Source organism: Heloderma suspectum, chromosome 2, assembly GCF_057233095.1.
Source record: "Heloderma suspectum isolate Gila_16-S chromosome 2, 16-S_ref, whole genome shotgun sequence".
Lineage (NCBI taxonomy): Eukaryota > Metazoa > Chordata > Lepidosauria > Squamata > Helodermatidae > Heloderma > Heloderma suspectum.
In genome coordinates this window covers 4154930-4171756 of record NC_139459.1, presented here as the reverse complement: position 1 = coordinate 4171756, position 16827 = coordinate 4154930, and the positions used below count along the sequence as shown (strand labels likewise).

Sequence of the window (16827 nt, the reverse complement as noted above, 5' to 3'; positions counted from 1 at the left end):
ATGTTGCCAGGGACTGAACCTGGGACCTTTTGCACTGAGCTCCAGCCCTTCGTCATTTTCCCCTAAAGGTGTGGCTCCCCTTTCCCTGGAGTGAAACTCATGATGGGAAGTGGCCAGATTGTGAAAGGATCCTGCCAACAAGGTCGTGTGACTTGGTCCGAAGTGACCTGCAGGCCTATTTCTGGAAGAGTTCACATAGTGGGAAAACTCTCGAAATTGGGTGCTGGGCAAATCCAGTTGGCTGAACTGTTGCCCTCTCGGTTGAGGAGCCTAGATGGAGCCACCTGGCACCCTTGCCCACTGAAAGACCTCCTTGGCTAAAGCCATCCTCCCCTCCCCTCCCCTCCCCTCCAGTGCTGCACCAGGACCTGCCTCCTGTGTGGGTTGCCAGTGCTGCATTTTATGGCACACAGTAGCCGTGACCATTGATTCTCCCAAGGTTATTCCCTCCTTATATCACAGCTCCTTTTGCTAGCCTTGCCATTTTTAATTGTCACTCTTTGTTGAACAAAGCTTTTATTTATCCTTTCTTTCTTTTTTGTGATGGCGTCTCTTTCAATAAAACTATCGACTGGGCAGAACAAAGGTGGTGTGAGCTCTGTGTTCCTTTATCTCTCTCCCCATCTGATAATTCCTCGCTTCCCCTGTCGAACTGGAATGAAACTTCTTCTCCACTAATTACAGTTGAGTTTTTCAGAGAGTTCTTCCAATGCTCCAAACTTTAGTGCACTTGGGAGGCCTTTTACTGCTTTCATTGCTCATCTCTTGCAAGGTCCTGGCTAGATACTGGGGTGTCACAGTGTGGAAGCTCATCTAAAACGGAGAAGGAATAGCAGGGGTTTCATAGTGGATCCCATAAAAGATCTAGCAATCTGTCACCCCCAGTGGCCAGCAAAACAAGACGATGACAGCAGCAAACTAATCAGAAGATTACTGCTTCTGAACATGGAGGTTCGACTTGTAGATATAACAGCTGACAGTGAGTAATAGTTCCCTTTCATGCTTTGATCTAAATCTTTTTAAAAAGAATCATCAATGCCAGGACTGGGCCATCTCCCTTTAAGAAAGGTGTATCATCCATCATGCTGGCAGGGTTGGCTGAAGCCTTTCGACTGGCCTTTACTAGGCAGAACAGGCACAGGTTTGTCCCTTCTGCTTACCCATTTCAGGCGGAAAACCTTCGGCCAGGGCTGCTATTTTGCTTCTTTCATTGTACATGCCAAGTTTCATTAGGTACTTAATAAATACGATTAGATCCTAACACGTCAAAGCCTAGTCCCATCTCCTATGTTCCACTACACTGTAGTGAGTATAGCAACCAACCGTGATTTTGTGCAGAGGTGGGGAACTGTTTTGGGCAAAAGGGCCAAATTGGTTCGGGGCAAGCATGTTGGGGGCCACATGCCAGCAGTGGATCCAATGTGATTGACGAGCTGCCCATCACTCACACACACACACCCATCGCCCACTTCAATCAGGCTTTTAAAAAGCTCCCATTGGCGTCAATGGATGCTTTTTTAAAGCCTGAGTGCAGTGGGGCAGGGGTGACTTTTTTGGGGGGGAGGAATCACAGTATTGAGAAGGGGAGGGATGTCAGAGCAATCTGCAATGGATTCAAATGAGTTCAGATTTCTGTGAAACCAACCTATGGATTCTGCAGCGGATCGGCTTTTTCTGAGTCCATGTTCTGTGGACCTACAGACCTTTAAAATTTCTGGGTTTTTTTTGGGGGGGGGAGAAATTAGCATAAATACACATTTGAAAACTGGAATGAAAGTCTCATACAACCCTAAAAAATCTGATTGTGACAATGAACAGACAACAGAATGAAAGACGCCTGACAATCTACAAAACACAGACAGAACAGATTTAACAAAATATGTACATCCCTTGAGGAGGGTTAGCCCGTTCCCTCCAGCAGTGACTCCCACCTGAAAATACCCTCCCCCCAGCCCCTTGAACTGGAGCATATTCACTACTCCACTGACATCGAGCCACCAGCCTCCACTGCCCTCAAGTTCCTCCTGGTCTAGGAGAGCAGTGGGCTCCTTAGGCACTGTGAGGACAACGCCCTTCATGCCTGGGCCTGCCCAATGCACGCTGCTTTAAGTGCCTTTTACGTCAGCTCTATGCTGCCTCCTCCCCATCCCCGAGATGGCGCCCAGGGCTTTCTTCCTGTGGCAAAACAGAATGAGACATTTTGAACAAGTGACTTCTTAGCTCACATGAACAGGCAGTTCAGTGCCAAGGCCTGACAGTCTGCGCCTCTGTCTTCTTCACGCTGCGGCAATCCATGGAGAGCAGACGCGGCCGTTCCCATCTAGCTTCACTTAGTATTTCCATCTACAGCTAAAGGCTGTGTTGAAATGGTGCTCACCCATTTGGCTCCTTTTCAGGCTTTATAAATATATATCTGTATCTATATATCTTTCGCCTAATATTATAAATTTCCTGGGATGCCCTTCAAGGCCCAAACATTTATATAGTTGGCATCATGTCTGGGGTCAATATTAAAGAGAGTGATAGAGTGACTCTGCTACTTACTAGAATGCTCACTATGTGATGAGAATTGGGGGAAGCCTTTCTCTAGTTTTTGTTTAATGCTGTAAGCCGAAGGACTTGAAGGAGGCTTACAGTTTCAAAACAAAACACCACACAGATACATACTGAAAGCATAAAATCAACGCAATCAGTCAACAAAAAGCAGCGGTAAGAAGCACAGCATGGCCAGCAGCATAATATGACAATTGCCAGTGGAGCAGCTCAGAGGGCCCCAAATGTCCTTGGAATAAAACAATCTTGTTTGCTAACACAAAGCTGGCAGTGAAGGGCGAAGTGCACAACCCTTGCAGGGGGTGGGTTCTAGAGCCTTGGTGCTACCCTGGAAAAGGCCCTACTGTGCCTCCAGTGGCGAGGGGACCTGAAATGTGACTTCTGAAGAAGCTGTTGAAGAACTAAGAGCTTCTTCTGAGAAGAGGCAATCTTTCAGGCACTATGGATCCAGGTTGTTCAGGGCTTTAAACACCAATGTTTAAAATAATTATTAATATTTATATGCTGCTGTATTTGCTAAAAAGCTATCAAATATTTGTACACAAATATAGGCTGCCATGCATTCAGACATACAATGCCAAACCACCATCAATGTAGTAATAAATTTCCAACATGGGAAACAATCTTATGAGGAAGGGGAAGGTCACAATGCAAGAGAGAATGGAGAACAAAGAAGGATATGAATTGAATTTTGGGGGTGATTGGCTGAGATGAAAAAGAAAAAAAGTCAGCCAAATTAGTTTTGACATTTCAGAATACATGTTGAGAATTCCTCCATGGTTTTCGCTCTTCCCAGAAACATCAAATGTTGAAATGAACCCAGTGACCTTTCAGGTGAGCCTGAAATGGAGTATCCGAGGTCTGAAGTTCTAGAAGTCATCTTGGAAGTATTTCTAATTAATCCAAGTGGATTCCGTCCACTAAGGAAACTTTGTAATTACGAGGTATCAGTTTGAAGCTCCAGTGGATGCTGTCACATTCATTAGCTTCTGTGTTTATTAATTAGTGTCACCTATTACAATCAATAGGATAGATCGGGGCTCGTGCAGGGGCCTTGGGAGAAGTTCCCAGCAGGCTAGGTGATAAGATTTCAAAAGCCACAGCTTCCAGTTACTTGCAATCGCTATATCTATTTTGTTTTAAACTATGTTTGAGCAACTCTTTGCTGAAGGAATGAAGAACCTATCGATCTATTGGGTCGCGCGAAAGCCTGTGCACAGGAATGCAAATCAACATTGATTGGCTTTAGCTTTTTTAGAATTTAGCTTTGAGATGGGCTTCACATATCTCACACTTGGAATGGAAAAGAGTGGGGGGGGGCTCAGAGTGGGCTGTGTCACCCTTTGCACGTTGCCCCTGCATGGCAGCAACATCTTCACCAAGCAGTTTTAGAAACGAGCTTTGGAATCTGCTGGCACCTGAGTCAGAGGAGTTGCCCATCTTGCAAAACAGAGGGGTCAAAACATCTCAAGCTCCACAGACTACTAGGGATCTCAGAGAACCTGGGAAGGCTTACAGAGCGGAGGATGGACATTTATCAAGGGGGTTGGACTCAATGGTCTTATAGGCCTAACCCTACTATTCTTTGATATGTTTCTATGATCTGAAACCCCTTCAATAGGAGAGAGCATCTCCCTCCACCCACCACCAACCTAAGCTTGTCTTATGTGGCCCAACTCAACTTGTGAGGTAAAACATTCTGGCAAAGAGTGACAAGCCATGAACTGGAATGGTCTACTCATGCAACAGGCCCAACCCCCAGAACGTTCTCGCATCTATAGATGTACTTACTACACATGAGATAAGAACTCTACAACATAGAGCGACGGGTATCAATTTGGATGGCTTGAAAGATCAGGCAAATTCCTGGAGAAGGCTTTCAGTGGCTCCTAGTCCTGATGGCTATGTGCTACCTCCAGTACCAGAGGCAGTGAGTTTATGTACACCAGTTGCTGGGGAACATGGGCAGGAGGGTGCTGTTGCACTTGTGTCCTGCTTGTGGGTTTCCCGTGGGCAGCTGGCTGGCCACTGTGTGAACAGAATGTTGGACTAGATGGACCCTGGGTCTGACCCACCATGGCCCTTCTTATGTTCTTAGATGTTTACATATTAAGAAAACCCCCAAAAATACACTAAGGGAACTGTAGACAAACATTCCCAGAGTCATCAGATGCACCACAGAGGCTATTCATCAGGGCAAGAACCTTTTGCAAGACTGAGCATACTCACCACACCTCAGACAATGTCAGGGCAAAGGAAGCAGGTAGGGAGTGAATTGGGGCCTCCCCTGGCATCAGAAACAAAGAGAACACACTTTTATTCGGGTGCTGCATTTTATAAAGACATATAGCATGAAATGCCAGAGCTGTGACAGCTGGGTCACTGCAGTATTGGATTTGCAGCCTAGTAGGGATCACCAGGACAGGTTAAGATCCACATCCAGCGAATACTTCGTTTCCACACACAGAATGCCAATTTCAGTCTAGTTCCAGGAATCAGGCACAAAGGATGGTTTTATTCTGATTATTTACAACGATCAGACTCAGGCTTTATACCTTTCAGTACGTCAGGGATACCATTTCAAGGAAAATCTTATTCCTGATCAGATGGGGCTGCTTGCGATGGCAGTGGGGAGGAAAGAACCTAACATCCATACACACAGGGCAGCGTCACCTACCTACCCCTCTCTGTCGCAAGCAGAGGTATGTGTACAGACACACACAGAGTGCCACCAGGTGACACTCTGCATTTATACTTGGTTCTGCCGACCAAGTGTGTTATGGAAGGTGGCAAATGCAGGGGGCTGCTGTCAGGAAAGGTAAAAGGATCGTTTCAGATTGAAAAATTCTCTACTTTTTGCATACAACTGCCAGAGCAAAGACGACTGCTTGACTGCCCCAAATGAGGCTTGCACACGTACACGTCCCTCATGCAGCTGGGGAACAGAGGACGGCGCGCAAGCAGTAGGCCTGTGCAGATGGGGTTTTGTTGTCTGAGAGGAAGGGAATACATCCTGAAGCCTCCCGACAGCTCTTGGTATGCGATGCTGCCTTAGATGACAGAGGACGACAGGTGAGGGGATTATGCTGTGTCAGGCGGTGGTGGGGTGGACCTCTCCTTTCTCTGCCTTACTTCTCTGCCACTTGGGAATCCTTTGTCAATTCTCACTGGTTCTAGCTCTGTTTTCCACTTCCCAACCTTGCTCTCACACAAAGTGCTAACCCCTCCCTTTACAAACAAACCCTGCACCCGGTTTGCTCTCATAGCACCCTGGAGGTGAAGGTCACTCTTTAATTCTTATAGAGAGAGGATTTCGGGTTGTGAGAAAGTGACTTAGCCAAGGCTGGAAAGTAAATCTGTGGCAGAAAATTTCTTCCAATATCCACAGTGAACCATTTATTTGTATTGATAATTAAATTTAAATCCCACCTCTCCACTACAAGTAGTACTCAAGGGAGAGAAAGGCAGGGCTGGCATTTGTAAAATGTCTGCCACTAATACACCTTGACAGTTAATTACAAATAAACTGTATTAGTATAAACGTCAAATTAGAATGAGTCTCACGCCCACAAAAAAGCTAGAGCCCCATTGATAAAACTGGTGAGGCAAACTGTTTTTGCCTGGACCAGGGACTTGGAAGCTGCATCTAACCCTCATAATGAACTTTTACATGTGGTCATCATCCCTAGAGTGATTTGTAAACAAGAGAAAATGGTTACCTGATGATTTTGTATGTATTTCCATGGCCACATCTAACCCTATGCTTCATAACTGCGATTATCTTATGTGTTCTTTTGTCACATCCCTTCTCAAGAAGTGTTTATCTCTTTGAGGGTATGAGGGACGACAGCAGAAGCCTTCGAGACACATCACACATATTCAAGTCCTGAACTTTGCAGGTGTGTTTGACAAAAGGGCAAAAGAGAAATCCTTCCTCATTCATTACTGTACAGTCAGTCCACTGTATGAAGGAATTTGGAAGTCAAGAATATATCCTTTATTGAGAAAAATTTAAGGGTGCAATCCCTAAAATATAAAGACTAAGCCCCATTGATCTCACTAGGACTTACTTCTGAGTAAGCAGTTAGGACTGCTGTAAGAATCTATTCAAAGGTAGAGTGGGCAGAATTACATATTATATATGTAATCAAGCAGTTACATATGTGGAGACAGCAGCTAAAACCAGGGCCAAATTTGTTCAAATCCATGGTGGCATAATTGTAGTCTTGACGTTAACGAGTGGCATGCTTTATTTTTAATATAGTTGGGTTGTATTTTGTTGTCATTTGTACTTTGAAAACTGTACAGTTCATACATCTGATGTTTCTGTTCATTTGCTTTACTTTTTATGGTGGGCCTCATCTGACCAAATTAGCCTTTTGGTGTTTTAGTTTATGTACAGGATGCTTTACCGAATGTATTGCTTACAAGCAAATTGTAATTGCTCAGAGCTACACAATAAAGATACTTGCTCATAAACTCTTATGGCCTGGTGGCCCATGACTAATCCTGGATGTTTGTTTTAATGTGAACACTGTGTTGCGTGATTGGTGACTGTAATGATTTCACATACATTTAATGCAGCCTTCCCCAACTTGGTTGCACTACAACTCCTATCAGCACAGCCAGTTGAGGAAGGCTGCTTTAAACTGGTCAGTCTGTGCTTCCTCCATTTTTCAGCTCCCCCTCCCCCACAGCATGTGTACCTATAGCTGCCAACTTAGGGTAACAGTGGGTACTAACTAGCCCAACATTGCCCAGCCTGGTGCCCTCCACATGTGCTGGACTGCAAGCCCCATCAATCTCAGCCAGCCTGGATTGGCATGATGGGTTGCAGCCCAAAACATCTGGAAGGCACTAGGTTGGGGAAGGCTGCTCTAGTCCATGGAAGCTTGTGCCATAATCATTTCATTAGACGGGTGCCACAGGATACTCTGCTGTTTCCATTTCTCTCCTCTACAAAAGGGCTGCATGTGTGCACACAGGGTCTTGACTGTTACTGAGTTTGAATAAGAAAGTAATCCTACAGCAAAAGGGCAAATAAGCCCTGTTTAAGAGGAAGGAGGAATTTCAACAGTGATCTTCACGGGTTCAATTTAAGCTGCACAGGCAGAACACCGGGCACTAAAACAAGACACCAATGCCACCTGCTGGATGGAGCTCAGGAAGAGCAAGAAGTTAACCCCACACTCTTTTAATAGCTCCACCTAAGCTCAAAGATGTCTTGCTAATACTCAGGAGGAGGTGCATAGGCAAAAGTGGTCCAAAGACCCTTCCCCAGCACACCCCCTGCCCTCTGATTGGCACGTGGTGGGGGATCCCACAGTCCACTTCAAGGAAGAAGAAACCATGGTTTGCTTAGGACAGGACAACACATACATAATTATTCCATGTTAATGGAAACTAAGGTACAGAGGGGGGAAAAGCAACAGAATGCTAAGCTTAAGACCGATTTTACATTTCCTCCCAAAGCAGAGAGATTTTCACATCACATAGTTTGGGGAGTTATGGATGAACTGACAGATCTACACCTTGTCCTCAGGAGTCATTTTTTCCTTTTTGGCAAAGCTGGAAAAGTACCCAAGCAATGCTGCATCAGAAGAAAATGCAACAACTTGTCAACTTCAAGTCATTAACACAAGCAAGGGATGCTCCTTTTGAGACATGCAGCAGCTCCACAAACCAGCAGCGCATGGGGCCTTCAGAAACAAAACAGGCTGGCATTTTGCAGCATAAGGTTTCATGGGCAGGAGACTGTTCCATCAAATGCAAGTAATGGATGAGAGGTTACATGGTTTATGTTCTGGTGTAGCCCCACTAAGTGAATGAGGTGAGACCTTGATAACTCAACATTAAACATTAGCACAATAACCAATAAAAAAGACTGAAGCACGAACCACAATAAAAAAAATTGACTGTAGCACCCAACGTGGCAGTTACTTTTCAGGACGTGCAAGTGATTTTTATCTACTTCAGCAAGTGGGGGGAGTTTCTTGATTCAATCCCATCAGCTCTGTTCAGACAGATAATTCAGTAACTGCTTTCAAGCCAAGGGAGCCCTTGGCTTAGTACAGCTTGTTTCACTCTAGAAAGGCCAACTGGATGTACAAGGTGAAACCAGTGGGCAGTCAAGCAGCTTGCTCTTGACCCTCTGGGGCAAGGGGTAAACACTGACTTCTGCTATTAAGAGACCCAAAGGGTGCCTTGCTGACCCTCTTCAGACTCAAGAAGTGCTCTTCAGTCTTTCAAGTGGTGCATGCGCTATTGAGTAACAGCATCTGGATGTTCCATGTTTGAAGATGGGCAAAGTTGACATTTTCTGCTGCAGATAATGAACTGCTTATGAGTTCAAAAACCAAAGGAGTGCTGTCCACCAGGACATTCCTTCACATATTCCACCTTTGCTGTCCCATATTTCTTCCTCCCCTCCTCTTTCATCCTTGTAAGGAAAGTTTTAATTTTGCATGAGTCCAGCTAATGAAAATTAAGCCAATACATGCAATTTAAGAATAATTTGGCTGTGTTTTCCCCCACACTACAAAAAATACGTGTTCTGGTGCTGCGTGGGTGCTGTGCAGTACAAGGTGCGCCGAAGGACTGGAAAGAACCCCACACAGAGCCACTTACCAGCTCACACTTTGCAAGAAACAGAGCAGTTAGCAGAAGATAAAGTGAATATCCAATTTGGAACAGTATTCAGTTATAAAAAAAAGAAAAGCAGACACGCAAAGACAAGTTCAACCATGGTCCATTGCATTCTCCTTTTCTCAAAGTATAAGAAACATACACACCAATTTATCCTAAAACACTGGTTGGCCAACAAAAGACCAAGATCTGATGTCGACTGAGACACATTTGCAGTAACCGAGAGACAAAACCAGATACATGCTATGTGTTTGGCTGATGGTTACTTACGAGGCTACTGCACTGAAGAGAATGCACATTCTTGGCTACCTACAGCAAGTAGCAAATGCTAGCCCTTGGGACTGCCCTAATAACAGGGGCTAGCAGAAGCTAGGGGGATAAGGAGCGTGCAAACAGGTTAACCCTCTGCAATCTGTCACTACATCCAAGCTCAAGCAAAGAACAGGGAAATGCGAGAGGGAACTAGCCACCCTTCCAGGTTCTAAGATTTGTTAATCATCTGCAACCATTGGTCAAGCTACCCCCTTGTTCCGGGGTAGAGAATTTTTATCAAATACAGAAGGGAACATCTATGTGGCTCTTCCTCATGGGATGAGTTCTGGCAGTTTGAATTGCAGTGGTCACCTGCTAGTAGATACATCCAATAAAGGGCAAGTGCAAGACCAGCTTGGACTGTGTACTCTGTTCAACTGTGGTGTTGCTGAGGGGAGGGAGAAAAGGCCTAGGATTGTAGGCAGGTACTACCTGGAATACCTACCCTCCAACTGTGCTCCTTTCCTCTTCCTTGCTGAATAGGAATTATTGCATTGCTCAGGTCAAGATCAACCCACTGCTGGTCCCTACAAGCCAAGCCAAGCCACGCCACTGCTTTCCACCTGCACTTGTGGGAACTGTAAGCAATTCTCAGAAAGTAAAGCACAAGAAATAGCCGTTCTTGAAGGGGGTAAGAGGTGGGGAGTAGGAGGGAGAAAAGCAACCTGGCCGCTTTCAAGTGTATTTAAGGAAGGGAAATCCCCCCAAGGGGAAAGACTGGGGGGAAGGCAATGGATGTTTGATCTATGCAGGGCATTATATTGCGCTGGGGAAAGGAGAGGAAGGGTGTTGGGTCTGAGTTCTGCTGCTTCCAGAGAATAAGGGCTGAGGTGGGCAGGCAGAGCTTAATTTTGCAGTGCTCCCTCCAGCAGATAAGATTAGTTTAGGGTGAAGGAGGGTTTCTTCAGCAGAACCAGTTATCCAGAGGTCAATGTAGGTATTTGGTGTCAAGAGGAAGCAGCCAGGGCAGAGTTACAAGATCTTTTAGATCCTTAGGAACCAGGCTGGGCTAAAATAAAAGAATATCATGGCCCCATTTGCAGGTCATGAAAATGGGGTGCGTGTGTGAGAACACGGACACTGAAATTGTACCAAAAGACTGGGGCACTTACTGATGGGTGGCGGCAGAGCTATTCTTCCCTTGGCATTTCCTCCAGGACTAATACTATGCTCGGGGCTTTCAGAGTGAAAAAATGCAGGCTATCAGTTGGCCAGCAAGGAAAGCTCTACCTTTGCTACAGAAGCAGCAGCCAAAACAAAACATGGGGGAGGGGAACACTGCCACACACCAGTAATTCCCTCTGGAACCTTTGAGTCCAGTTTTGCCAATCTTGCCAAATGATGGCTCGGTTTGGGCTCCGCCCTCTGAATTTCAAGGCAAGTTTGAAATGGCAAAGTTTGGGCTCAGCCCGATTAGGAACTGTATAAGAAAAAGGAAGAGGAGTTTCTGGGTCAAGCAAACTCCAGCCAAGCTGGACAGCTGTCACTCTTGTCACAGTCCTCAATCTAAAAGCATCCCTGGGAACAATGGTCTCCTGGCATCCTGCCAGGTACATCAACACTAGGAGGTATATATCTATATACATACGCGTGCATAGCTGAAGAGGCCACCAGAGTAAGGCTCTAAGTTAAGGCGATGGATGGTGGCTCTCCCTATTACAGGATCGAACCGGATGAGGTCCTCTGAGAACGTGCAACCTATTTGGGGGAAGAAGGGGTGGGAGGAAAGTTTGCCACCTTCTAGTCACTGGCCCTGCAGGCATTAAGACCTATGGAGAAAATCATGTTATGAACACAGACTGAGAGCTGACTGCCACACGTAGCAGCTCAAATGGCTGAACTGCAATCGCACTTCCTCACTCAATGAGAGCACTAGTAAATTGTAATTGCGTTTCTACTGAGGTGGCAGGGCAGACTTATTGATTACCCCCCCCCCCCCCCACACACACACAGAGGGATAAGTTCTTTCCAGGAAATAGAACACAAAATAAGCCACAGGACAGAACTCCAACAGAACCCAATATGCAATATGCAACTAGGAGGTCAGATCTGTCTTCATTTTCTTTCAAAGGGCGCTGTAGGAGTTGATCATCAAGCCTACGGACATTGCTCGGTAAAGCAAGGAATAGAAAGATAACCCACGTTCAACCTCAAGAATTAAACTGAGTTCAAACGGGGTGGGGAAGAGAGTGAATTTAGCAAAAAGTACCTGTCCGTGTTACACAGCAGTGCAAATATATCATTTTAAGGGCTCGGTCCTCCATGTACTCATGCTGCTCAACCTCCACCTGTTTCTGTGGGGATCAAGCACCGGCCCCATTTGGCAGAAACCCCAGAGGCTGGGCATCAATGGAGCCTGGTGAATGGCATTTTAAGAGGCTCTGTCATGCCCAGAGCATGTAAACACATACACAGAATATTCTCTCTTCTCTCCTATGCATGGCTCCAACACCCTCGGTTTCCATATTTCCAGGAGGCACCCAGTAATCACCTTGCAGAGCATGCCAAAGACAGTGGACATCTATTTACAGTAATACGCGAGAGGAACATTCAGGTATCAGTGAACAGCAATCTGGGTTTACATAGTACTGCCCTGTTAGATTCCTGTGTGCTTGCTGAGACACGCATTGTGCACCCAATTTTGTGTGAGCTCATGAGTTGCACCAGGCCCTCTACTACAAGACATAGCCAAGGGGAGGCAGGCAGGCAGGCAGGCGCTCTTTCCGTTTCAAAGGGAACAGTTGGGACAGAGCCGAGGAAGAGCATGTGCTCAATGGCTCGTGTCGCTGAAGTAGGCGCTGGCCTCCAAGAGCAGACCCTTGATGTACACGCGCACCGTGTAGAAGAGTGTGAGGAAGTCCTGAGTGCTGAAGACTGTGTCGGCGAGGGCAAAGGCAAGCGTGGAGGGGATGACGCCACGGCCGTACTCCACCATCCATGTGCCAGCACTCCACTGGACTGAGGCAGCCTCTCCAGACCTGTGGACAATGCTGTCTCCTGAACAGACAGCAGATGATATTCAGTTTACTCTTGTCCTTTCTCCTGCAAGGTCTGACCCTGCCAGAAATATGCAACTCACCTGGGTAGTAGATCTCGCTTTTGGTTGTACCCTCTTTCCACTGCCGGAAGGTCCCTGAAATGACTGTGTCATAGATATCAGCCCAGTATCTGCCTGCAAGGGAAGAAACAGCACCAGTAACAGTTAAGGGCTGAGCACCAACGTACATCAGTAGCCAAGGCTCACCTGCTCTTAAAGATCTGCTACATGATATCTTCTCTTTTTCGAGGCAAAGGCCATGCCAAAAATCCAGCCTTAGTCAACTGCTTATTGCTATGGGGGGTGGGGAGAGAAAAGATGCCTGGAAAACCAGTGGTAAGATGGGCTGCACTAAGGGAAGGAGTGATTTCTTCCCTTGGTAAGCAGGATGGCTGGCTGTGTGGATAAGCACCTATTAAGTCTTGTTCGTACTGACCCTTCTGTGTGTGTGCATAGTTGTGGGGACAGGAAAGGAATGCAGACCTGACCAACAGACAAAAGCTCCACACCAGTTAAATTATTCACATTATTAATCTAAAGTGTCTAAGATTCAATCTCTACAGAGATTGAAAGATATGACAATCCCTGTTCACAGGCTCACAATTTAACAGACATGATATAAAAGGGAAAAGGAATGGGAAAGGAAGAGAAAGAGCTTACTGACAGAACGGAATAGTAAAAAACTGGTGGCCCATAACCTATCCTCAGCCATCTAACCTAATTAATGCTATTTTAATGTGTTTTAGATATGTATTTATACTTATATTTTAATTTTTATTATGAAACACCTATAGGACTTGTTGATCAAGAGTATACAAATGATGCAAATGAATGAATGAATAAGCTGGCTAAAGCACTGGCTGTAAGTTTCCAGTACAAACTACATTGCACTTGCATATATCCACAATCTGTTATCATCCAGGAATATTGAGCCTTTACTCAGAAACAACTAATGACAGTAGTTTGGTAACTAGCCTGCAATTAGCTGATGGGGCAGGGGGTGGGGAAGGGAGGTAGAGTTGTACATTTAAGAAACTGTACCGTCCATGTTTGATTGCCTGTCCAATTGGAATAACCTTCTGCAATTTGCTGACTCAGAGAGGAATAGTTAAAAGGCAGCTTTCAATGTACACACTGATGGCTGCAAATGGATGCTGAATTTGGGTAATCTCCACCTATCTTCCTGTGTGGGAGTCAAATAGGCCACTTCACTTTGATATGCAATAAAAATATTCTATGCTGGAATAATCTATGCTAATTTTTGCAACTTCCTCTGAGCAAAATGGAGAGAAAGCTGGGGAAACATGGATCCCGGAAATGGAAGTTTCAAACAGCCCTAGAATTCCCACGACATTCATCTCTCCAGAACACTCAAGGGTTGACATAACTTTTCTGTAGCTCATTTGTCCCTACACAATACCTCCTCCCCACCAATACTTCCTTCCAACCATATGGGCCATTAATATCTCAATTTTCAGATATGATGATGGCATGATAGCAACTTGTCCACAACCATCAATCCTATGCACACTTACCTAGGAAGAAGCTGCATTGCTCATAATGAGGCGCTCTTCTCAGTAAACATACAAAAGATGCATATAAACATGATGTCCCTTGAGCTTAGGTCCAACCTGTACATTTCAATCCAACTTACCCGAGTGTCCCCCAGTATCAACAGCTGTGCCAAACAGCAGCACGTACTCTGAGAAGGAAGCATGGAGCAGGCACATGGAACCCATCCAACCACCAGCATTGACAAATATCCACTGCAAATCCTCATCTGGCAAGATGTGCCCCGGGTGCTTCTTGCGCAACTCTACAATGATCTTGGAAAAGGCCAACTCGTGGTCCAGACCTGTGGGAGAAAAAGTGGCCATAATGAACCCTAGTGATAACAGCCTCCCTTTCTGGGGTAAGGAAAGGAACATTGACCAGCCAAAGAAAATGGATAATGAAAGAACCTCCCCACCTCACTGGGTAATACAGGCAAGAGGACTCCCTTTTATAGCAGGCTGGTTGGCAGTCCATCAACACCATCAGCACATGACTTTATCCAGTCTGTGTGTGCAGAAGGTCAGCAGAAATCCTAACCACTAATCATTAGCATACAAAAGTATCAGTCTCTCCCAAAACTGTCTCTGACAGCAGCCAACCCAGTGACAGCAAGCAGAGCTTGATTAGAATAGTAATTGCCTGCTAATTATCCCTAGCAGCAGGCAACCAGAGGTCTGTGAACACAGACGTTCTGTTATCACTGCTAACACAATACCAGTAATTGTTAATATGGCACTTTCAATACTCATAGCAAACATAAACGGATACATATAACCTCCATGAATAAAGCAATTATATGGATTCAGTCTCAAGAAAAGCGGTATACTGTGCAGTTTTAAAAGAAGTGTTTTCTCACCAGATAGTTTTATTTAAAAACACCCAACCCTTGAAAAGAATTACTGATACATACAAATGAAATGATCAGTTTCCCTTTTCTGAGCAGCAACCATCATTACGCAATCCCTTCCCCTGGCTTCCCAAGTGAAAGAAGGGGTAGACGATTGACATCCCAAACCAACAAATGGAAAGTGGAAGGGGAGGTAATGGGGAAAAAATCAAGGCAAGCCCCATTAGCATCCCTTCAATCGCATCCCTTTAAACGTGCAAATTTATGCCTACTAATGTCACCTGCTGAAGATGGTGGGGAGGAGGCTGGAATCTTTGGCATGCAAATAAACCCCCTCCATTTGCAGGTGATCTATTACTGCAAGTCTTGGGTTTTTTGTTTAGCTGTGCGTAGAAGGGAAGGTTATTTATATTTGCTTAGAAATATAAATACCGAGGCTACCAGACAGACAACCCTGCCAGGCAGGGAACCCTGCTGGATCAGAGCAAAAGTCCATCAAATCCAGAATCCTGCTTCCAATGGGGTCCAACAAGGTATGTCCAGGGGAGTCCACAAGAAGGGCTTGAAGGCAAAAGCCCTCCCTTGCTATTTTGTCTCCCAGCAAATGATATCCAGAGGCACACAGCCTCTAAAGCTGGAGCTCCATTTGTTTATTTGACAATCTACAGCTCAATTTTCAGCAACCGTCCTCAAAGCAGGATGCCATTTTAAAAACAAATGCTCATAAAATCATAGGAATATCAAGAAAACATTGTAACAGGGCCAAATTAAGAACAGAGAGAACTTGGTAACCAAATAGAGAACCTTGAGGCCACCACGGAAAAAAACTGTTTGGCTGTCCCTGCCCCATAGGCAGCCACCAACCTGGCAGATAGTGGTTAAGTTTTCTGGAGTGGAAAATTAGAAACAGATACAGAAGAAACTGCCTCAAGCATTCTGGGCCCACGCTGTGAAGGGCCTTTGGAAAACCTCTCCTCCTACTCTGTTCATCCGCCTATTTAGTTATCTGAATCCATTATCGACCTGACAGCCAATACAGTGTATTGGTTAGTGCATTGGACCGGGACTTGGGAGATCGGGATTCTAGTCAGCCAAGAAGCTCCCTGGGTGACTTTGGGCCAGTCACTGACTTAGCGGAACCTACCCCAAAGGGTCGTTGTTGCGCGCTGCCTTGGGCTCCTTGCAGAAAAAAGCATTTGTATGCCATCTTTCCATTCAAAAAGCTCAAGGTGACCAACAACGATGTCAAAACAGCCTTGCAAATAACCCCCCCAAAGTTACTAGCCTGCGAAGCCCTTTTTTTTCCCTACTGCCCCGCTGGAGCGGGCGGAACAGGGGGACCCCTCTTCGGCAGCACCGCCGCCCCCCGCCCCGCCCCTTCCTACGCTGCCAGCCCGGGCCCGCGCCAAGGGTCGGCAGGGCTGGGCCCGCGCAGAGGCCCCAAGCCCGCGGGGCCACCGGCAAGGGCTCCCGGGTCGCGCCCGCCGTCTCGGCGCCCCGCGTGGCCACCCGCCCCTCGCTCGGGCCCGGAACGGCGCGGGGGGCGCGAGCGGCCGGCGCCTCGCTCCACGGCGCCGCCAGCCGCGCAGGCCCCCGAGCGACGCACCGGCGTGGTGCTGGGCGAGGCGCGCGATCTCCTCCGGGTCGAACTCGAAGCGGCGCGCGGAGGCGGCCCAGCCGCGCAGCCCCTGGACCAGCAGCGCCGCCGCCGCCACGGCCAGCCCGACGCGCGCGCACCGCCCGGCCCAGCTGGGCCCCGGCAGCCGCCGCATCCCGCCGCAGACACAGCCGAGGCCAGGCGCCGCAGCGCGCCGGCGCAGCGCGCCGCCCGCCCCTCCGCGCCGCCAGCCACTCGCGGCGCCGCCCGCGCTCGGGGCGG

General features: G+C 46.7%; 1 protein-coding gene across 3 annotated transcripts; it reads right to left on the bottom strand.

Annotated features, from left to right (window-relative positions):
* Positions 1-471: 471 nt before the first annotated feature.
* SIGMAR1 (sigma non-opioid intracellular receptor 1) lies at positions 472-16734 on the bottom strand. 3 transcript variants are annotated; one of them, XM_084832777.1, is made up of 5 exons: positions 16555-16734; positions 14202-14402; positions 12590-12682; positions 10920-12507; positions 9223-10788 (listed from the first exon to the last, which is right to left on the bottom strand). In XM_084832777.1, exons 1-4 carry the CDS (start codon positions 16718-16720, stop codon positions 12281-12283), a joined length of 687 nt encoding a protein of 228 aa, XP_084688903.1. In that variant the 5' UTR covers positions 16721-16734; the 3' UTR covers positions 9223-10788; positions 10920-12280. The 3 variants fall into 3 exon arrangements, with proteins under 3 accessions (XP_084688905.1, XP_084688903.1, XP_084688904.1); XM_084832778.1 differs by lacking the exon at positions 16555-16734 and adding an exon at positions 16093-16445 and having other exon boundaries at positions 9284-10788; XM_084832779.1 differs by lacking the exons at positions 9223-10788; positions 10920-12507 and adding an exon at positions 472-813.
* Between the last annotated feature and the right edge of the window lie 93 nt (positions 16735-16827).